The 24,024-nt window shown below is 39.7% G+C and overlaps 1 protein-coding gene across 3 annotated transcripts in view; it reads left to right on the top strand.

Annotated features, from left to right (window-relative positions):
- Window positions 1–23,563, top strand: part of MAT2B (methionine adenosyltransferase 2 non-catalytic beta subunit) — a 113,083-nt gene extending 89,520 nt beyond the window's left edge. For all 3 annotated transcript variants that reach the window (XM_073620697.1, XM_073620695.1, XM_073620698.1), the window contains one exon: window positions 19,059–23,563. In XM_073620697.1, the coding sequence (XP_073476798.1) occupies window positions 19,059–19,229 (171 nt within the window). In that variant the 3' untranslated portion in view covers window positions 19,230–23,563. The remainder of the gene's footprint in view (window positions 1–19,058) is intronic.
- Window positions 23,564–24,024: the final 461 nt, after the last annotated feature.

Here is a 24,024-nt window from a genome sequence, read left to right on the forward strand (position 1 = left end):
CAGCAGAATGTATTTTGGGGTGCAATTCCACATATGCCCATGACCTGTGTGAGCAATATATCATTTAGTGACAACTTTGTGCAAAAAAAAAATAATAATAAATTGTCACTTTCCCACAACTTGTGTCAAAATATAAAATATTCCATGGACTCAACATGCCTCTCAGCAAATAGCTTGGGGTGTCTACTTTCCAAAATGGGGTCATTTGGGGGGGGTTTGTGCCATCTGGGCATTTTATGGCCTTCAAAACTGTGATAGGTAGTGAGGAGTAAAATCAAAAATGTACGCCCTTAGAAATCCTGAAGGCAGTGATTGGTTTTCGGGGCCCCGTATGCGGCTAGGCTCCCAAAAAGTCCCACACATGTGGTATCCCCATACTCAGGAGAAGCAGCTAAATGTATTTTGGGGTGCAATTCCACATATGCCCATGGCCTGTGTGAGCAATATATCATTTAGTGACAACTTTTTGTAATTTTTTTTTTTTTTTTTTTTTTTTTTTGTCATTATTCAATCACTTGGGACAAAAAAATGAATATTCAATGGGCTCAACATGCCTCTCAGCAATTTCCTTGGGGTGTCTACTTTCCAAAATGGGGTCATTTGTGGGGGTTTTGTACTGCCCTGCCATTTTAGCACCTCAAGAAACGACATAGGCAGTCATAAATTAAAGGCTGTGTAAATTCCAGAAAATGTACCCTAGATTGTAGGCGCTATAACTTTTGCGCAAACCAATAAATATACACTTATTGACATTTTTTTTACCAAAGACATGTGGCCAAATACATTTTGGCCTAAATGTATGACTAAAATTGAGTTTATTGGATTTTTTTTAGAACAAAAAGTAGAAAATATCATTTTTTTTCAAAATTTTCGGTCTTTTTCCGTGTATAGCGCAAAAAATAAAAACGGCAGAGGTGATCAAATACCATCAAAAGAAAGCTCTATTTGTGGGAAGAAAAGGACGCAAATTTCGTTTGGTTACAGCATTGCATGACCGCGCAATTAGCAGTTAAAGCGACGCAGTGCCAAATTGTAAAAAGTGCTCTGGTCAGGAAGGGGGTAAATCCTTCCGGGGCTGAAGTGGTTAAAGCGGAGCTCCACCCAAAAGGGGGAGTTCTGCTTTAAGGCCTCTTCCAACCCCCCCGCCCTTCAGAAACTGTACTTTTGGGGTGGGGGAAGGAGCGGGTACTTGATTTTGACAGATACCCATGGAAGTTCTTCTCCTCCCTCTCCGCAATCTTCCGGGACATGTGTCAGAAGACTATGGGACCATTCACAATGTGCAGCGTGGTATGCGCAGTGGGCACCTGGCTGTGAAGCCACAAGCTGTCAAGGCCGGGGTGCCTACACTTAAGAGACCAGCGCCAGAGAATGTGATGTCAGATCGGCTTGGGTGAGCCTATCGCTGGATTGTGGGACAGGAGTGGCTGTTTATTAAAAGTTAACAGCTACAGTGGCACTGGCATGTTTATTGTGGGCAGCCGGCTGTGAGCCGGTTGACCACTGTGTGACTGTGTGTGCAAGCTGCGCTGCACTTTGTAAATGGTCCTGCAGCCTTCTGTGGCCTGTGATGTGTCCCAGAGGGTTGCAGGTTGGGAGGGGTTGAAGGAGAACATCCAGTGGATGTGCCATGGCGATCCAACTAGAAATGGGAGCAGGTACCTTTCAAAACCAGGTACATGCTCCACATCGTTCTGCTTTCAGCTATGGGAATCTAGAATTAATTGCTATTGATTTTGTACATTCCATAGTATATTGGAACATGTTTAACAGAACAGTGTTAAAAAAACAAAAACCAGCATAATCTCCCAAGCTCCTACTACATAAAACGGTTTCAAATGTATGTATCTATATCATAAATTACAAATATTTGTAAATTCATAATTGTGCGTTTTTGGCAAAACAAACGTATGCAAAGCTGTAAGTCATTTTTAAAGAGAAGTAAGAGTTTATTTATTTCAGATTCATACTTGCCTAGGTGGATGCAGCATGGGTCCGATGCTGCATCAGTCCCCCGATGCCTCTGCACTGAAAACCGAGCGATCGAACACCGCCGATCACTCAGTTTTCAGAGCTCTGTGAGCAGAGAGCTGCAGAATATCAGTCACAGCTCTCTGCTCATCTCCCTCCCCGCTCATTGGAGCACTAAGCTGTGGAGGGGGCGGAGCAGGCTGTCTCAGGCTGAGACTGGTGTCAGTCCAGGCACCTGTCGGATCCAGGCTTTATTGTCTTGATGACGCGGTGCCAGGACTGATATCCGTGATGTCGGCAGAGAGCGGACTTCAGTCCTCTCTCTGCTGAAAACTGGTCACAGGAGTGCAAAACAAATTGCACTCCTGTGGTCCATAGGTGAAGCCCAGCCAAACAAGCTCAGACTGGTCTTCTCCTTTTAAACCAGCTATTATTAGTGATGTGTAATATGTACAATATGGATCTTGTGTATATGATATATAATAATTCATGTGGCAGTTTTTATATATGTACATTGTAATGTACAGCTTGTAACAGTGTAAATTTGCTGTCCCCTCAAAATAACTCCACACACAGTCATTAATGTCTAAACTGCTGGCAACAAGTGAGTACACCCCTAAGAGAAAATGTCCAAATTGGGCCAAAATTAAGCATTTCTCCTCCCTGGTGTCACATGATTCATTATAAGGTCTCAGACGTGAATGGGGAGCAGGTGTGTTAAATTTGGTGTTATCGCTCTCACTCTCTCATACTGGTCACTGGAAGTTCAACATGGCACCTCATGGCAAAGAACTCTCTGAGGATCTGAAAAAAAGAACTGTTGGTCTAAATAAAGATGGCCTAGACTATAAGAAGATTGCCAAGACTCTGAAACACAGCACGCCCTCATTCCTTTGTGCTGGAGCAGAGCCCTGGGACGCTGGGGTGGGTGCTTCTTGACTCTCCTGGTTTGTGGATGACTTGGCTCTCTTCACTGGCAATGATCCTCGAGGTTTGACAGGTCCCAGCAGATCCTCCTTCACAGCATACCTCTCAACCATTTCCACTAGTTCATCTGCTGTCTTGGGGTCCCCATGACTCACCTGGCGCCAAAGGTAATTTGGCAGCGACCTTAGGTAACGGTCTAACACGACCCGCTCCACTGAGGACCCATTAACTTCTCAGGCTGCAGCCATTTTTTTTTTTTACCAGCTGACTCAGGTCATGCATCTGAGCCCGTGGCGGACAGTCCAGGCGGTACCTCCAACGGTGTACCCTTTGGGCCTGCATAGCAGTAGTCACCCCATGGCAGGCCAGGATTTCAGCCTTCAGCCGTTGGTAATCCCTGTCATCAGCTGGCAAATGAAAATATGCCTTCTGGGGATCCCCAGTGAGAAAAGGAGCAACAATACCAGCCCACTGGTCTGGGGGCCACCCTTCTTTCTGCTGTTCTCTCAAAAGTAGCCATGAATGACTCTACATCATCACTAGGTGTTAACTTTTGCAGGTAGTGATTGGCCCTTATGGCTGCCTGGTTGCTAGCAGCACCCACGGTTTGTTCTTGTCCTTGTGCAAGACGCTGCATTGCTTCCTGTAAAGCAGCTACCTGTGCTTGAGTAGTTTCTTGCTGGACTGTGAACTGGGCGACCAGCAAGTGAGTGGTTTCCTGTTGCTGAGCCATTGCCTCCTCATGGCGAAGGTTGGCTTCTGCGGCAGCCTGCTGCTAGGCTATAGTGCTCTGAGCTAGGGCTTTTATCACCTCCTCCATGTCGCCTTGTGAGGTTTCCAGAGCTTTTGCTGTCCTAACCCAGGACATGTAATGCCGCGTACACACGAGCGGACTTCTCGTCCGCCTGAACGCCAAAGGACTTTTCGTCGGAGTTCCAACGAAACTGACTTGCCTACACACGATCACACCAAAGTCCAATCGTTTCGAACGTGATGACGTACGACCGGACTAGAATAAGGAAGTTCATAGCCAATAGCTGCCCTTGCGTCCTCCCCTTTTTTTTTTTTTTTTTTTGTCCTTCGGCCTAGCATACAGACGAACGGATTTTTCGATGGGACTCGAGTCCGTTGGAAAGATTTGAAACATGTTCTATTTCTAGGTCCGTCTGAATTTTCGACAGAAAAGGTCCGATGAAGCCCACACACGATCGGGGAGTGTCCGATGGAATCGTTCTGTCGGACCTTTTCTGTCGGACAGTCTGCTCGTGTGTACGCGGCATAAATGTGGTACTGGTCGTTCAAACGCTTTCAAATGGCTTTTGCGGCTATACTCTGCACTCTCCACCAAATGTAACCTGGGGTTTCTCTGTAATAACTGCCAGCCAGTTTATTGAAAGCAAACCGTTCATTTATTTCAATCAAAACAGCTTACTTCAGCCATAGTAAATAACAGTCCAAAATCCTGGTATTGGTAATTTAGGCAGGCTCACTGCTAGTTTTTCTTTGGTCCCATGCAGGGGTTAGGCTTCTCCAGAGCAAGGGTGCCAGGTAGGTCAGCCAGAGGGAGTCAGCAGGCTGTGTCTCCGTAGGTCAAAGACTCACACTGGCTGCACAGCTTGTGCGTGTTTCTCTTCTTTTTATTTTTTTTTTCTCTCCCTCTGCTGCCTTTCAAGCCTCCCTCCCCTGGGACTTAACCCCTTCAGTACCAAAGTCCTAGTGATCAGGGTTTGAAAACACAACTTTTCTGAGAATATGAATGATAACACAAACCTTTTTTTTCTTTGGCTGAGGCTCTTTATCTTCTCAGATGGTAATGCTACCCATTCCTCTTGGCAAAAAGCCACCAGTTCCAGCACGTTTGAGATCTCCCCAGAGTGGCACAATGATATTGAGGTCAGGAGACCGAGATGGCCACTCCAGAATCTTCACTTTATTCTGCTGTAGCCAATGACCGGTCAACTTGGCCTTGTGTTTTGAATCATTGTCATGTTGGAATGTCCAAGTACATCTCATGCGCAGCTTCCTGGCTGGTGAATGCAAATGTTTCTCTGGTATTTTTTGATAAAATACTGCATTAATCTCGCCATCAATTTTGAACAAATTTCCTGTGCCTTTTGTAACTTGCACATACCCAAAACATCAGCGATCCACCTCCATGTTTCACAGTAGGAATGGTGTGCCTTTCATCATATGCCTTGTTGACTCCTCTCCGAATATAGCGTTTATGGTTGTGGCCAAAAAGCTCAATTTTGGTCTTATCACTCCAAATGACTTTGTGCCAGAAGATTTGAGATTGTCTCTGTGCTGTTTGGCGTCTTGTAAGCAAAATACTTTGTTGCATTTGTGTAGTAATGGCTTTCTTCTGGCGACTCGACCATACAGCCCATCTTTCTTCAAGTGCCTCCTTATTGTGCATCTTGAAACAGCCACACCACATGTTTTTGTAGAGACCTGTATTTCACCTGAAGTTATTTGTGTGTTTTTCCTTGTCAAAAGAAATTTATTGAGTATACAATGTTATAAAGATACATAAAGTAAGTTTACAAGGATCTATAAAGTAAGCTCATTGTTTTACAGTAGGGTTTATATAGGTAAATATCATGAAATTTCAAATATTAAACATTGGGTTCACGTAAACCTAAATTAAAGATATATATATATATATATATATATATATATAATCATTTCCTTAGTTACTTTTGTAGGTATTTAAATGATTTATACCTACTATACATATTGTTTACAAGTAGAGTGTATATAGGTCAAATAAATTCTGATAATGAGCTTTAATCATAAGGTGGAGAAAAGGAAAGAGAAAGAAGAAAAAGGGTTGAAAGGTAGAGGTATGGTCCACAAGGTTGTCCCGCTCGTCAGTTTATTATTCTTTTTAGTTCTCTTTGAAGCCTTAGAATGGGTGTCTCTGTAAGTCATTTAATCTGTTACCACGGCAACAGGACAGAGTCATTGAAGTTTGACAGGAACTGTTGTTTTATCCAAGGATGCCAAAGTTTTTCAAATTTTGGAATTTGATTTTGATCGATGGCTACCATCTTAGCATGTGACATTGTATTATTCATTCTGTGAATTGTTTCTGCTAGTACCAATGTAGGAGATTTCCATGCCTTGGCCACTGTTTGTTTTGCAGCCGTTATTAGTTGGATCATAAGTTTGAATTGAGAGTGTTAACCATTCCGGTTTTAGATTAAGTAAAGTTAAATATGGATCTGGTTGTATTATTTTTTTTAAATATTTTAGATGCAATCACGAAGACTTCCTTCCAGAAGGTTTGGATTACTGGGCACGTCCACCATATGTGTAAATATGTGCCTATTTCTGGGCATCCTCGAAAACAAAGAGTTGAGGTATTAGGTGAATATTTTGCCACTCTAGCGGGTACAAGGTACCAGCGAGTTAGGACTTTATAATTTGTCTCCAGTGCTAAGATGTTGGGTGAAGATGACTTAGATGTGAGCCATATGTTAGACCAGTCCGTGTCTTCTAAAGTTCGTCCCAGGTCCTCCTCCCACCTCTGAACGTAAGAGGGTCTATTAAGATTTGCTACTCCATATAATTGATTATAAAGTGATGAAATTGTACCTTTAGCAAATGGATCTTTTGTACAGATTGATTCAAAAATGGATAATTGGGATAATGGTGTATCCCCCTTTAGGAATGGTGTATAGAAATTTTTGATTTGGAGATATCTACATATCTCAGAGTTTGGTAGATCATATTTTTCTCTAAGCGATGGGAATGAAAGGAATGATTTAGATGCTATGAAGTCATTTAGTGTCTGAATGCCTGATGTTGTCCAAGCTTTAAAAGAATTTGGGTAGATCCATGCCGGATAAAAGGCCGGATTTCTGATAAAAGAAAGGAGAGGATTGTGTGGAGATTGTAACTGATATTTGGTTTTTAGTTTATCCCAGAGAGATAAGAAGTGTTTAGTTATGGGATTATGAATTTTAAAGCGGTCTTTAGGATCAAGCCATAATAAATTTGATATTAATAGAGGGTCATTTTCTGAAGCCTCTATAAATACCCATAATGGGATTTCCTGTTTTGCATGGTATTTGGACAGACTGGCCAAATGTGCTGCTCTGTAGCAGTTAGTAAAAAAGGGTATCCCAGGCCTCCTTTATTTTTGGGAAGATGTAGTGTGTGTATAGGTATACGTGGTTGAGAAGAGCCCCATATAAACGAAGTTGCTCTTTTTTGTACTATTCTCAAAAAATAGGAAGGAATTGGAATAGGGAGGACCCTGAATAGATAAAGCAATTTGGGTAGAATAGTCATTTTGATTGCATTAATCTTCCCTATCCAGGATAAAGGAAGTTGCGACCATTGTTTTATTAGATTTGTGATCTGTCTTAATACAGGAGGATAATTGGTTGAGAATAAGTCAGAATGAGATGCTGTTAAATGAATTCCAAGATATGGGATTGATTTTTCTGCCCATGTGAATGGGAGGGCAGCCCTAGCCGGGATCAATTCCATGTTTGTGAGTGAAATATTAAGCACTAGGCATTTCTTAGGATTAATCATAAGGCCGGATAGGGCTGCAAATCCATCAAGAGCTGGTATTAAGTTAGGACCAGAGACCTGTGGTGATGATAGAAAAAGTTATATATCGTCTGCAAATATACATAATTTGTGTGTAATACCTCCTACTTCAATGCCAGTTATAGTTTGGTTTGTTCTGATGTATTGGGCCATGGGTTCGAGTATAAGGGCAAATAATAAGGGAGATAATGGGCAACCCTGTCGGGTACCTCTTTCGATATTAAAGGCTTCAGATTTGTATCCAGCATATTTTATATAGGCTTTGGGTTTATTATATAATGCTTTGATCCATGTTAAAAAGTGGGGTCCAAAACCCCATTTTTGTAATGAATATTGCATATATTGCCAGGATACTGTGTCAAATGCCCTCTTAATATCGAGAGATAGAAAACATAAAGGGATTTTCCGTTTTTTAGCAATATGTGCCAATAACACTGCCCTGCGTATATTATCGCCTGCCTGTCTATTTGGCATGAAGCCTACTTGATCTCTATGTATTAATTTTCCTATAATGCTATTGAGGCGTTTTGCTATTATTTTTGCTAATAATTTAATATCGAGGTTTAACAGAGAGGCTGATAATTCACACAGGAAGTATCATCAGAAAGGGGTTTTGGGATCATACAAACAATTGCCATTAGTGTTTCTTGCCGAAAAGAATGTCCATCTAGAAGTTTGTTAAAAGTTTCAGTGAGAATGGGAGAGAGTATTTCTGAGAATGTTTTATAGTATAAAGCCGAGTAGCCATCTGGGCCTGGTCTTTTGTTAAGTTTTAGGTCTTTTATGGCGTTAGCAACTTCATCTATAGTTATAGGCTCATCCAAACTGCTTTTTTGATTCTGAGATAACTCAGGTAAGGTTATTTTTGAGAAGAAGGATTCAGCCTCTGTAGGATTAAATTCATTGTTTGTCTTGTATAAAGTTGCGAGATGTGAGTGAAATTTATGGACTATTTTAACTGGATTACAAGTGTAAACATTTTTTGATAATTTCAAACGTATTGGTTTGAAAGATTTGTTAGTTGAATTTAATGCCCGAGCCAAATATGTACCTGGTTTGTTTGTATTCATGTAGAAATTGTGTTTGGAGCGTTTGAGGGATTTATCAACTGATTCAGTGAGAAATAGATCGTATTCCAATCTAGATTTTTCCAGATGAGATTTTGTACTCTGAGATGGATTATCTTGAAATGATATGTAGGCTGCATTAAAATTGAGTTCTAGTTTTTTTGCTAGATTTTTGCGTTCCCGTTTAAATAGTGCCATTTGTCTTTGTAATGTACCACGCAAGACAGGCTTATGAGCTTCCCACAGTGTTATTGGGGCGATGTCTGTTGTATTATTAATTGATATGTATTCCTTTAAAGCTTGTTCAATGGCCATCTGATGTAGTGGGTGTTTGAGCATTATGTCCGGTAAGTACCACGTTGGGTCATGTGCTTTTGGTATGGCTGAGGCTATAGTAGTGTATACTGCATTATGGTCAGACCACGGAATCGGAATTATATCTGATGCAATAATTTCTGGTATCATTCCTATTGTTAGAAAAATATGATCTATTCTGGTGAAGGTTTGATGAGGGTGCGAGAAATAAGTGAATTTCTTTTTCATTGGGTTACATTTCATTGGGTCTCCATGAATCTACCAGATTGTATTTGGAAAGAAGTTGAGAAAAAGGTAATCTAGAGGTTATTTTGGATGGTGTAAAAGGTGATTTATCTAGAAATGGGAGGAGGACCTGGTTCGAATCCCCACACATTATCACTGTTCCTATTTTGTGTGTATTAATCACTTGTAATATATGTGAGAGGAATGGTGTAGGTTGTTTGTTAGGAGCGTAGTAGGAAATCACCGTGATTGCTGTATCCATTATATAACCCATGAGTATCAGCTATCTACCTTCTGGGTCTTTAATTTCTGATGATAAGGTGAATGGTGTGGATCGGTGAAATGCAATTAGAGTTCCCCTTTGCTTGGTACAGGCAGAAGCCGTGTAAATTTGTTGATAAAAAGGAGAAATATATTTTGGAGTAGAATCTTTGGTGAAGTGTGTTTCTTGGAGGCATACTATGTGAGCCTTCTTGTTATGGAAAGTACGGAAGGCTTTGGTCCTTTTTTGAGGGACATTTATTCCCTGAACATTCAGGGAAAGTATATTCAGTGGTGCCATGGCAATAGATCAAATAGTTTTGACTTACTTTTTGTTATGCAGAGCTGACTGCGCAGATCAACCTGTGTGGACTGAAGAGATGAATAGATAGAAAAGAAACCAGTGAATTCTGGAGTAAAGAGTAAACAAAAAACATATGAGATTAGATGATACATTGTATAAATTATTTTTTGCAAGTAATCACAATTTACCCGTGAAAGAGAATAAATATCTCTCTCAGGGGAATAAGTGCCTTCGTCACACTCCCACATAATATGGTTGGGAGAATGAGGAGGGCTAATGGGGGTACACGGATCTTCCGCTTACAGGAGAGAAGTGCTATGTCAAAAGACATCAAAATGATGTTTCATTAATTGGAGTGCAGAATATAGTTTTTGTTGAAATTATTTATTCCAGGGTGGTTGTATATGGTTAGTCTTGCCCTAGGCTAAATAATTCAGTTAGAAAGGTACTGTTAATAACTTTGGTATTGATGAAGATAGTTTGAATTATTTTGGGATTTTAACCCTTTTAGCGTAAACAATTACATATTTTATTCATATGTAACTGTTTAGATATGTTAACTCATAAAATTGAGGTTGTATTGCTTCAGATTAGAATAAACAAAAACATAATTCTAGGAACTAGTTAGGTAATAATATATTTGTTTTAAGAAAAGAAAGAAAAAGCTTCCATTACTTCTGGATTATTGAACATATTTGTCCTAAAAAGTAATAAATCTATTGTTATTACCTGATAATATATAACTGAACAAGAATTTCCTTATTTCACTTATATATTCTAAGGCTATATGAATCAGAAGTAATAAGAAATATAACTGGAATGTAACATGATCCCACACAGTGTGTGACTATCAGAATGCAGTTACATTCAGTTATAAATATAGGTTTTTTATAGGGAACCATCTCTTAGTATAATAAATGAAGAGCTATCAGGAATTAGGATGTCAGTCCATTGAATCTTCTTGGTCCATGGATGATGTGGCATAACGGCCTCTTTTGTGAGAATGATGATTCCCATTTTGTTCTGAAATTTTCTGGGTGCTGCCTGAAGGTGAAGATGACGCCATTCTTCTGCGTGTGGGAGTGTTGCTGCTTGTGGGTTCTGTCAGATTTAATTTTAAAAGGGTTTGTTGTAGTTCATCTGCTGATCTGCTTCTGTAAATTGTACCTTGGTAGTTAAATCTGACTGAAAAGGGGAAGCCCCATTGATACATAATGTTGTGGCGTTGCAGTTCCATTAGTTGGGGTTTCATGGATCGTCTTTTAGTAATAGTAAGTTGGGATAGGTCAGCAAAAATTTGATAATTGTGTCCTTGAAAATTAAGTTCCTTTTTTTCTCTTGCAGCAATTAGTATTTGTTCTTTCGTTCTGTAATAATGAAATTTTGTGATTATATCACGTGGGGGTCCATCTTTCTTTTTGGCTGTGAGGGCTCTGTGTACTCTGTCCAGTTCTAAACGTTCAATAGGGATATCTGGCTTTAGTTCTTGTAATAGAGCAGTAATAGTAGATTGCAGGTCTGTCACAGTTTCAGGTATTCCCCTTATGCGCAAATTTGAACGTCTGGCTCTATTTTCGTAATTTTCAAGCTTAGTTTGAAGTATTAAATTCTCTTTTTTTAATTGTTCCAATTCTGTTATATTTTCTTGGGTTGTAATTTCAATTTCATCCATTTTTATTTCTAAGCCTGCGGTGCGGTTTCCCAGCTCTCTTATTTCTTTGGTTAGGCTGTTTGTTATTTGGTCTGAGGTTTGTTTTAAAGCCTTATGAAGCATCTTTTCAAATTGTAATAATATTACTGGGGATACTGAGGAGGCTTGTGGAGAAGTTTGTGAGAGGATTTGTTCTGTATCTGACTCAAATGGAGAGTCTTGCTGTGACATTTTCTGTCTGTGAGAGCGCCCTGATGCTGTATCTTGTGAGGTGACTGGAGCTGCTTCAGCTGCAGTGAGTGCCTGTGAGCTCTTTGTGAGGTGATTTTTATTTCTGCCATGGTTTCCTCCCAGTACCATATTTCCTGCCCAAACTCCGCTTTGTCCTTCTCTTCTCTCCTCAGCGGTGTGGAGCTCTAACAATGCATGTCTGCTCCGCCTCCTGCCCCCCTGTGTGTTTTTCTTTGCATCCCGAACATTTTTTCTGGCAGTTGTGGCTGAAATGTTAGTTTGGTCTACCTGACCGTGGTTTGGTTTCAAAAGAACCCCTCATTTTCCACTCCTTGATTAGAGTTTGAACACTACTGATTGACATTCTCATTTCCTTAGATATCTTTTTATATCCCTTTCCTGTTTTATACAGTTCAACTACCTTTTTCCACAGATCCTTTGATCTTTTGCTTTCCTCATGATTTAGAATCCAGAAACGTCAGTGCAGCACTGGATGAAAGATGCAAGTGTCTGTGAGGAGTCCAGAAACTAATTGAAAACACACACACACACACACACACACACACACACACACACACACACACACACACACACACACACACACACACACACACACACACACACACACACACACACACACACACACACACACACACACACACACACACATATATATTACAAGCAAACATATCACAGGTGAGGATGGTTACTTTTAATATCCATTCAAACCCCTTTGTGTCAACTGGTGTGCATGTTATCAAGCCAAAATCACCAGGATATGTTCAATTTTGATCACGGTCATTTGGGTAGTTTCTGTTGTCATCATGATTTAAAAAGAGAGTGGTTTAAAAATAAGTGAAAAGTTTATCATTCATGATCTCTGAAAAATGTAGCTACAGACATCATTCAGATATCGTCTTTTAGAGCCGGCGATTCTGTGCACCGTAAGAACGATCATAGCGGCTGAGAGGGCATGTTACCCCCCCCCCCTCGCCGCCCTCCGGCGCTACGATCGGTGAGTCTGACACAGGATCCGCCAGCCCCGGATGTTCAGAATGGAGATTTCCAGCGGACCAGATGGTCGACGGAGTCTCTATGGTCGTTCGGAGGCTGGGCGCGATGTTATGACGTCACGCCTGGCCTCTGTATTCAAAAAAAGTGCCGCTTCGGCTGGGAAGCGGATATATATATATATGTGTGTGTGTGTATGTGTGTGTGTGTGTGTGTGTGTGTGTGTATGTATATATATATATATATATATATATATATATATATATATATATATATATATATATATATATATATATATATATATATATATATATATATATATTTCGGGCTTCCCAGCCTAGAGGTGAGATGTGGGGTCTTATTGACCCCATATCTCACTGTAAAGAGGACCTGTCATGCCATATTCCTATTACAAGGGAAACATACATTCCTAGTAATAGAAATAAAGTGATCAAAATATTTTGGGGAGTGTCAAGCTACCATAAAGTAAAATTATCAAAAAAAACTCAAGTCCTGCCCACATATGAAAACGGTGTTCAAACCACACGTGTGAGGTATCGCCGCGAACATTAGTACAAGAGCAATAATTTTGGTCCTAGACCTCCTCTGTAACCAGTAAACATTTTTAAAGCGTCGCCTAAGGGGATTTTTAAGTAGCAAAGTTTGGGGCCATTCCACGAGCTTGTGCAATTTTGAAGCATGACATGTTGGGTATCTATTTACTCGGCGTAACTTCATCTTTCACATTATGCAAAAACATTGGACTGACTTTACTGTTCGTGTTTGCGTTTTTTTTTTTTTAAATCGAAAAATAGCTGCTCAAATATCGTGCGAGATAAAAAGTTGCAATGACCGCCATTGTATTCTCTAGGGTCTTTGCTAAAAAAACACATGTTTGGGTGTTCTATGTAATTTTCTAGCAAAAATAATGATGATTTTTACATGTAGGAGAGAAATGCCTGGTAGGCAAGTGGTTAAAGTGACTAGAGGGCAGATGGGCTGGGGGGCGTGGGCACCCAGATTTTTATTTTGTGGAAGTGATTTCTTCAGCCACCCAAGTCACTGTTAGCACAAAGGCCAGACATTAAAATAAAAAGCACCTGTGAACCTTTAAAAAAAAAATAAATATATATATATATATATATATATATATATATATATATATATATATATATATATATATATATATATATATATATATATATATATATATTAGGACCGAAACAACTAATCGATTAATCGACAACTAATCGATTATGAAATTAATCGATTATGAAAATAGTAATCGATTAATCGGTCAGTAACATAATGGGGTTAAAAAAGCTAAAATTAGCCCTATATAGTACAAAAAGAGCAAATAGTCTCTACTGTAAATATTACTTTCACTGTTGCAAAGTAAAAAAACTAAGGGCTAATTTTTAAAAAAATTTTTTTAAACTCCATTATGTTACTAAATGTCTTAGGCCTGTTTCCCACCCATGTGTTTTTTGGTGCTTTTTGCAGAAATGCACTACAGTTTATTTAACATCTAATCACATCTATGCTTTTTTTCAATACAAAACGGTGCTTTTTTGGTTCAATATACTTCAATGGAGAAGCTGCTGAAAAGCATGTAATATTATAGTTCTGTTTGAAAATCTGCAAAACAGTCTAGAATTTTGATCTGAGTCTGATCATATTTACCAGATTGAACCTCTAATAGTACTGTATATAGAGTATATCTCTTCTGTCTGTTATTCTCAGAGAGGATTAAAGATTTTACTCCCTAAACATGTAGTTGGTTATTTATATTTACCCTTGTGTATAAAGATATTTAGGAATAAATTGCCTTTTTTTTAAACTTTACATATTAACTAAATTATACACCACACTTTTTTTAAGGTTATTAACCGATTAATCGATTAATCGAAACAATAATCGGCCAACTAATCGATTATGAAAATAATCGTTAGTTGCAGCCCTAATATATATATATATATATATATATATATATATATATATATATATATATATATATATATATATATATATATATATAATATTATTATTATTTTTTTTTTTTTTTATTCATACTTGCCTAGGTGGATGCAGCATCGGTCCCCTGGCGCCTCTAACACTAAGAACCGAGCGGTCGATCACCGCCAATTGCTTGGATCTCACAACTCCCTAGAGCAGAGAACTGATGACTGTCAGTCACAGCTCTCTGTTCTGCCTTCTCACTCACTGGAGCACTGAGCTGTCAATGGGGAGGAAATTTTCGGCTGAAAGGCTGAGCTGGATGTCGGTCCAGGGATTTGGGTGGATCCCGAATCCATGGTCGTGATGACACCCGAGTCTGGACCAACTCTGACGTCAGCAGAGAGCAGACTTCAGCCCGCTCTCTGCTGAAAATGGGTCACACAAGTGCAAAACTAACTGCGCTCCTGTGATCCATAGGAGAAGTACAGCCAAAGATTTGGCTGTACTTCTTTTAACACTTTGCTTGGTATGATATATTGCATGTGAGTTTGAGATTTTGATGAACGGAGTATAGCTTTGACCTACAGTGGATACACCCATTTAAAATGTCAAGTTTCTGTGATGTAAACAAATGAGACAAAGATATATAAAATTTCAGAACTTTTTCCACCTTTCTAATGTGACCTATAAACTGCACAACTCAATTAAAAAATAAACTGAAATCTTTTAGGGGGGGGGGGGGAGTAATAAAAAAATAAAATAATGTGGTTGCATAAGTGTGCACACCCTCTTATAACTTGTGATGTAGCTGTGTTCAGAATTAAGCAATCGCATTCAAACGTATGTTAAATAGGAGTCAGTACACACCTGCCATCATTTAAAGTGCCTCTGATTAACCCCAAATAAAGTTCAGCTGTTGTAGTAGGTCTTTCATGACATTTTCTTATTAGTCGCATCCTACAGCAAAAGCCATGGTCTGCAGAGGCCTTCCAAAAGCATCAGAGGGATCTCATTGTTAAAAGGTATCAATCAGGAGAAGGGTACAAAAGAATTTCCAAGGCAAGGCATACCGTAGAACACAGTGAAGACGGTCATCAAGTGGAGAAAATATGGCACAACAGTGACTTTACCAAGAACTGGACGTCCCTCCAAAATTGATGAAAAGACGAGAAGAAAACTGGTCAGGGAGGCTGCCAAGAGGCCTACAGCAACTTTAAAAGAGCTGCAGGAATATCTGGCAAGTACTGGCTGTGTGGCACATGTGACAACAATCTCCTGTATTCTTCATATGTCTGGGCTATGGGGTAGAGTGGCAAGACAGAAGCCTTTTCTTAAGAAAAACATCCAAGCCCAGCTAAATTTTGCAAAAACGCATCTGAAGTCTCCCAAAAGCATGTGGGAAAATGTGTTGTGGTCTGATGAAACCGAAGTTGAACTTTTTGGCCATAATTCCAAAAGATACGTTTGGTGCAAGAACAACATTGCACATCACCAAAAGAACCCCATACCCACGGTGAAGCATGGTGGTGGCAGCATCATGCTTTGGGGTTGGTTTTTCTACAGCTGGGACAAGGGGCCTTAGTAAAGGTAGAGGGAATTATGAACAGTTCCAAATATCAGTCCATATTGGCACAAAACCTTCAGGCTTCTGCTAGAAAGCTGAACATGAAGAGGAACTTCATCTTTCAGCATGACAACGACCCAAAACATACATCCAAATCGGCAAAGGAATGGCTTCACCAGAAAAAGATTAAAGTTTTGGAATGGCCCAGCCAGAGCCCAGACCTGAATCCGATTGACAATCTGTGGGGGTGATCTGAAGAGAGCTGTGCATAGGAGTTGCCCTTGCAACTGACAGCTTTCGAGCGTTTTTGCAAAGAGTGGGCAAATCTTGCCAAGTCAAGATGTGCCATGCTGAGTCTCATACCCAAAAAGACTGAGTGCTGTAATAAAATCAAAAGGTGCTTCAACAAAGTATTAGTTTTAAGGGTGTGCACACTTATGCAACCATATTATTTTAGTTTTTTTATTTTTACTTCCCTCCACCTAAAATATTTCAGTTTGTTCAACTGAGTTGTACAGTTTCTAGGTCACAGTAAAAGTTCAGAAAGTTCTGAAATTAATTTTTGTGATGGTAGCAAGACTGTTATTAAAAAAGAAAAAAAGTCCCCAAATCAGCTTTCAGTAGAAGAAAGAGGTATTATAGTTAATGAGTGGCCTACGTCTGTTGTCTTCAGTTCATTGAAGTGCTTCAGCCTCTGTCAGAATCTTCATAATTTTTAACGCTTCTGGGTATGTTGGATGCCCGTGTACCTGACTTCATGTTAAGGCAATTCAACAGAGTAAAGATAAGAGATACATGCCAGACAGGTAAGTATAATACCTCTTCCTTTGCAAGGAACTACTTTTTGGGTGTTTTTTCTGGAAAAAACGTGCCACTTTAATGCGTCCCTTACTAGTTCACCAGCGGGAGTGCTCCACACAGAATGTTTGTTTTTTACCTTCATGCATAGAATGCTTGAAGGTATAAAAACTTGAGCCTCAACAACCACTTTAAAGGTCTTAATTTTTTTTTTTTTTCAAAACCTCCTCTATCCATAGATGGTCATGTTCTTACAGTTATAGCAGTTATAGTAGCAAGACAATTTCATGAGTCAGATTTTTAGCAGTTAATTCCTCCACCCTGGCTGACAGCACCTATGAGCGAAATTATCGGAAGGAACTTGTGTTATCGAAGGCTCTGCTTTCTCCTATGCAGCATCTCAGCAGTTGTGGAGGAACAGTGCAATCTCTCACTTTGTCCATTCCAATACTTTTTAATAAGCTGCATTTCAGACGCAAACAAAAGCTCACACACATTTTGTGCTATAAAAGTATTGGCATGAACAAAGATGGGAAGGACTGCCACTCCACTGCTGACAGAAGTGCAATGTCACAAAATCGCAGTAGAAAAGAGGGATCTGTCTGTAAAGATCCATAAAGAGGGCTGGGTGGAGCTTTAGAGTCAGATTAGTGGATTTGAAGAGTTATTATACATGATGGGTCTCCGTAGAAATCATTGGTGAATTGTTGAAAAGTCAATGATCCCCAATTTTAAAATGTGACTTCTGGTGAGTGTTACCAAGTCTGTTAGGGAAAGCAAGGGACAGATAGCCATATATGGAGGTTCTGGGGACTCCTAGGATTAAGGATGACTAAAACATAGTGGACATATAGAGCAGATACAGAAATCTCAAAACAGTGTACACATGCATGAGAACAGGTACAGGGTCAGGAGACCAACCACTATACCAGATGGTCAGTTGACAGAAAATGGATCACATTGGGATGCAGGGACTGGAATCGTCTTGTCTGTCTTATTGAAGGCACATATGGACGTGTGAGGTCGAACAGCTCTCAATATGGGAACCAAAGGAATTCCTAGCTGAACAATTGCAGGAAAAGCACCATTACACACATACAGACATAACCACTTATGGACCGAGCCTCTTTCTGTCACGCTTAAATTGTGCCCGCTTGTGGAATGGCCACAAACTTTTACCCTTTAAAAATCCCCATAGGCAATGTTTAAAAAAATTCCACAGGTTGCATGTTTTGAGTTCTAGTGCTAAAATTATTGCTCTCGCTCTAACGATTGCAGCGATACCTCACATTTGTGGTTTGAACACTGTTTTCATATGCGGGCGCTACTCACGTATGCGTTTGCTTCTGCACGCGAGCTCCGCGGGACGGAGCACATTAAAAATTTTATTTTCTGTTTCTACACTGTTCTTTAAAAATAAAAATGTGTCACTTTTATTCCTATTACAAGGAATGTAAACATCCCTTGTAATAGAAAACAGGCATGACAGGACCTCTTAAATATGAGATCTGGGGTCAAAAAGACCTCAGATTTCACTAAAATGCAATAAAAAAAAAAAAGTCCTTAAGAGCTATGGGGCAGAAGTGACGTTTTGACGTCACTTCTGCCCTGCAATGGTATGGAGCTTGGTGGGGGTCATCTTCCCCTCACTCAGCTCCATTTTAAGCAGGAAGAAGGATCCGATCACCGCTGCTGCGGTAAGTGGCGGAGGGCACTGGAGCGCGGCAGGAGGGGTGCCCTCCCACCACTGATAAGTGATCTGGCGGCGAATCCGCCAGAGACCACTTTTTTATATGAAACCGGACCGCTCACTGAAGAAGAGGATACTGGGGTTATGGTAGCTAGCTGCTGCCATAACAGCAACGTCTACATATTTCTTTCATGGCAGGATTCCTAAAGATTGGCTAGTGAGGGTGGAGCTTTTAAATGGCTACAAACGCTGAACAGTAGTGACACAAATAAGAGGACTTTCCAGTTCTGACAGGAAAAATGCACCAAATGTAATTAATTAAAGGGGAAGACAATCTAAACTCATGATAGACTTGGTTTCAACTGTAAAGTGGGAAATCCCGATGTTGGGGGAAGGACAAAAAATGTGACTGGGTCAGTCTATAGAATTTTCTATTTAATACCTGTATTTTGTTGTCCATATCAGACTGGTGCTGAATGTTTGTTTTTTTTTTTTTTTTTTTTTTTTTACTTTTTTTTCAGATCACAGATGAACCCGTTGGCCCAACTCCTCGACCCTGGAACCCACAGCTTGATTGCTCCAAGCTGGAGGGGCTTGGCATTGGACAGAGGACACCATTTAGAGTTGGCATTAGAGAATCATTGTGGCCATTTTTAGTGGAGAAAAAAACGCGGCAAACTGTCTTCCATTAGTTTTGTTTTTTGTTTTTTTTTTTTCTTTTTGTTTTTTTTTCTGTATGTACAACTGATTTGTTTGTTTTTGCTCTTTTATTAAAAGAAATTTAGTTTTGTATCGGTGTTATAAAAAAATATACAATTTGAACAAAGGTGTCAGTGACAGAGTGCTAGGCGTTTTGAAAGATCTATAATTTTTTTTTTTTTCCTTATTTTGTTTTTTTTTTTTTTTTTGCCATACAAACACCATAAAAGAAATTGGTAAGTCACAGGTCAGCTTAAACTTTGTTCAAATTATTTTTTTCTAATCGTCAGCTTAGGTTTTAGGCTTTGAGCAGCATGGAAGTGAAACCGATATTTGCCAGTTGAGAGTTGTAGTCTGCTGCCAATTGGAATAGTGCCACTTATTTTTGTATTATTGGCAGAAAGGTGCTTAGATTCAGCATCTGAAGTTCAGCTTTTGGCAGCGCTTAAGCACATGTGTTAATCTACATAAAAATAAAATGCATACAGTAAATCAAAGCAATGCTATATAATGCATTTACTGTTAATTAAAAGTTGATTTTTAAGTTGCTCTGTCAGGTCCATTTTGAGCTAGATTTTGCACTATAAAGGGAATGCATACACAGGTGCTGTCATGCTGCGTTTGTGTCCAGTAATGCTGGTAGTGGTTGCTTTAATCCCTACAAGAGTACAGCTGATGTGTACAGACATCATGGCCACCACTGCACAGATTGCAACAGGACATATCATGCGCTCTTCATTTGCTGCCAGTTGCCCATGTAGAATGATTGCACTATTGTTGGCTTCTAAGCTTTTTTTTCAAACTATGAACGCTTTGCCCCATGGCTTGATGAGCACTCAAAGATCTGTGTATACACATGCAAAAGCTGCACTGATCTAAAATGTCTTGGAACAGCTTTAAAAACCAAGATTATATTTCCAAAAAAAAATATGAAGGGCCCCATTACATTTTATTGTGTTAATATTGCACGGTAGATATTCATCTGACATTTCTTTTGTATTTCACATTTTCCTATTGATTTGAATCACTTGAACTGACACTTTTTGCCTGCAGTATGTTTATGATTAGGGCCAAAGTATTTACATTTTTTTTTTACTAGGTATAGCAAGTAGCACTCCTCACCTCACACAATCCTCATCCTCCAAAATCCCTCAATCCTTTCTGTGCCACAACTGCCAGCTCCCTATTGGAACCTTGTTCAGTGTGATTTTTGCACTCTCCAGTACACTCCTCACCTCTTGCAAGCTGCACCCTGTCATTTAATACATGGGGAATGGGATCCACCACATTTCTCAAGTCCTCAATCACTTACTATTATTTGTAATGTCTATTACGATGATCACCATCCATATTCTGTGTATGCTCCTCTATTCACCTCTCCTCCAATCTCCAGCCAGTCTTCTGCTTACCATACTACTATCCTCTGTTCCCCCAAACCTGTGTCAGGTGATTTGCAACATGCCACATTCTACCTTTACCAACTTCCTTTTACAAGATGCTGTTTTTGCAGTCTTTTGCTTCATTACTTGAGATCTTGTCCTCTCAAGCAAGCATGCAAATAATGAAAGTCAAAGTGGAATCAGTACAATTAATCTGAATACTACTTCCAGGTCTGTGGCTTTCGAAGTACTGAAGTCTTTGAATCCACATTTGAATGAGGCCCCAAATATTACATTTCACACAGAGTAGCATGAAGCAGTAATGATTTGACTATTTCATAAACTATCTTTCAGGGCTGGTTCATCATGGGATTGTATGGGAACACAAGCATTCCCTTGCTGTGTATTTTGACAGCCCATTCATTTTAATGAGCTGCAAAATGCACTGGACCACAAAAAAATATATATAGTGCTTGATCGCAAGGGCAGTTTGCGCACCTGCGGTGCTGGAAACTCACGCGGAATGCTCCTTTCCCGAACTGCATATTGGTGTGTCAACTGGCCCTCTAATCGGACTGAAAGCTCTAAGTTTCTATCCTTCCAAATCTTTACTGGCCCTTGCTCTGATGTGCTTAGTCATTTGTTACGCGGTTAGCTCTGGTTATGTAGGGGGTTTTTAATGCATGTTTCTGAAGAGTTTCAGGCAAATGGTTCTTTGGTATCTTTCCCACAAAAAAAAAATTTATAAAGCCTTACAGCATATTTCTCCATCTTTATTTAAATCTGTGACTGTATACTGTTAATTCTAATTTACACACAAAATATTCTGCTGAGTAATCTATGTTCATTGCAAGGATTTTAAGAAACTTTTGCAGATTTACCCCAATTTTCTGTTCTGAAGGAATAGATGTTTGTATCACTATGTTCTTTCCAGGCTGAATTCTAATTGGGAGTGTGTGGTTCAATATAGCCACCAAGTGAAATCTTAGTGTTCCGGAGAGGAAATCTGAAAATCTTTACTACTTGTACCATGTTTTCAAACGGTTGCCTATTGACTGTAGCATTTGTATCCCTGATTTTAAAAACATTCAGACTTGGGTAAAAAGTGTGCTATTTTGAAACACATTTGGGATGGTTTAATATAACAGGTAAGCAAAGTGCAGTAATCAATACAACTAGTTAAAAATCATCTTTCATTGGTCAGACTTGACATGAAATATGATTGGCTGCTACATCCCTTAGAACATAATTGCTTTTTGCACTTTTTACGGCGAAGACTACTTAATGCATAACAAAAATAAATACAGCATCCAACTGTGTTAACTTGGCCTCTCCTAACCTGTGGCCATGTCTTCACAACCTGTAATCCTTCACAGAACATTCCTCTCTACTCTTTTGGCCAGTCCACTACACAGCTAATTTCCACAAGCCCTCTCTGGTCACCTCCACCAACTAATTATTCCCAACATAATACTCCCAAGTAGTCCTCCCATTCAAAGCTTCATGATAAGAGATAGGATGCTTCCATGTACCATCTCTGGGTCATTCATTTATACTCCTCGCCTCCCATAATTTGTGTTCGCTTTTTTAAAAGCTCTCATCTCTCTCCCTGTCAAAATGGTCAACTCCTCCTCAGATCCTTGTACAATGTGCTTGCCAACTCCAGTACACTCTGCACCTCCTGCAATCTGTGCCCCCTCATTTGATACATGCGATCCCTCTGCCTGCTACATCTCTCAAGTACTTGGTTACTTGCTTTTCTATGTTTTGGTCATTCCATTGCACTCCACAGCTGCTGTAATTTGTGTATGCTCCTCCACGACCTCTCAACCCTCTCCCTACCAGACCTCCAACATCTCCTCTGTTTACTCTTCTGTATATACTCTCCATAGTTACTTCAAATTGTCTGCTGATCTGCAACATGCCAGCCATCTTACTCCACAGATGTTTACTCATTACCTTCCCACTAAACTTTGCTTCTCCTGCCATGAGGGTCCCGACTCTTGCAGTCATGTCATTCCACTTTCCCACTCCAACTGTGATGTCATCTTCAGATCCTTTGGCAACTCACTATTGGACCCTTTACCACTCATCTCACACCAACTATTGTCCGTCAGTCGTTCCTCTCATAGCACATTTGTAATGTGTCAGAACCTTGTTCTCTGCTTTGCAAGCCCCTCAAGTGCAATTTTCATCCCCCACTTAAGTTCTCCATCCCTTAATAACTGCTGTCCGTTTAGTACCTCCTGCTATCGGTGGCTGCTTCTGGGAAACCTGTGACCCTAACCTCTGGTACACCTGTCCACTCCACCTTAGATCCTTGGTCAACCGTTTCCTATATCTTCCACACCTCTTTCCTCAAAACCAGCTCCCTACACTCCTCAGATTCTTAATAGTTTACTCTTTGGTCTCCTGGCCATTCCACTAAACTCTCTTCATCTTGCACTATCTTAGCCCAGTGCTGTTTTTATGCTTTTTACATTTAGTAACATGAGGTCCTGAGTTGCTTAGCTTAAAGGGAGGAATGGGATTGCCTCACTGTTTTGATTAAGATGCTAGAAGGTTTACATTTTGTGTCCTTTGTTTACAGCAAGGTGGAGTCCTGGTACATTTTGAAGTGTACACTTTATTTGCACATGCTAAATTCTTAAACTCCCTGGCTAGTTAATGCATTAGTTTGACTTTTTTTTTTTTTTTTGCTAAGACTACTTGACAGAAATGCTACAGGATATCACCTGTTCATGTTTTTGTGATGTACAATGTCAGATGGCGTGTGTGTTTCGCATTAACCCAAATACTGTTTTGTATGTTACAGAGTTGTAGACATCATGAACAAATCATTGATGCTTCCCACTCAAGTACAATGTACTTTTTTCCTCCCAGAATTGTGAGAACATTCTTGTATTTTTAACAAGTGTTGAGTAAAAAAATAAAGTATATTTCTGAAATGTGTGTGAGATATGTTTGGGTTCAAAAGGTTACATATTTACAATGTTATGTCTATCACAGTTTAAGCCGGCCATACATGGATCAATGAATCCAAAGAGAATCGCACTTAGAGTATGAAAAGCAGCTGACAGGTCAATCAGCGCAAATTGACAAATATACATAAACACAAGTGCAGCGCTTAATTTAAAAAAAAAAAAAAAAAAATTTAAAAGGAAATTAAAGCTCAAAAGTGCACCAAAACAAATGTGTGCCATAATCAGTGACGGGCCCAAAAGATTAATTTAACTCTTCATTTAAGCTTGAATATATAATCCTTTGTGAAACATAACACAGCTGTCATCCACCACCATGTGCCACATAGATATGCTTACCAGAGCAAATGGACTCTTTCAAATAATGAAAGGTCAAAATGCACTTGTATATCTCAGTGGTCACTGTCTGGGATGCAGTGTGCATCCTC

Source organism: Aquarana catesbeiana, linkage group LG03, assembly GCF_042186555.1.
Source record: "Aquarana catesbeiana isolate 2022-GZ linkage group LG03, ASM4218655v1, whole genome shotgun sequence".
NCBI classification, from domain to species: domain Eukaryota; kingdom Metazoa; phylum Chordata; class Amphibia; order Anura; family Ranidae; genus Aquarana; species Aquarana catesbeiana.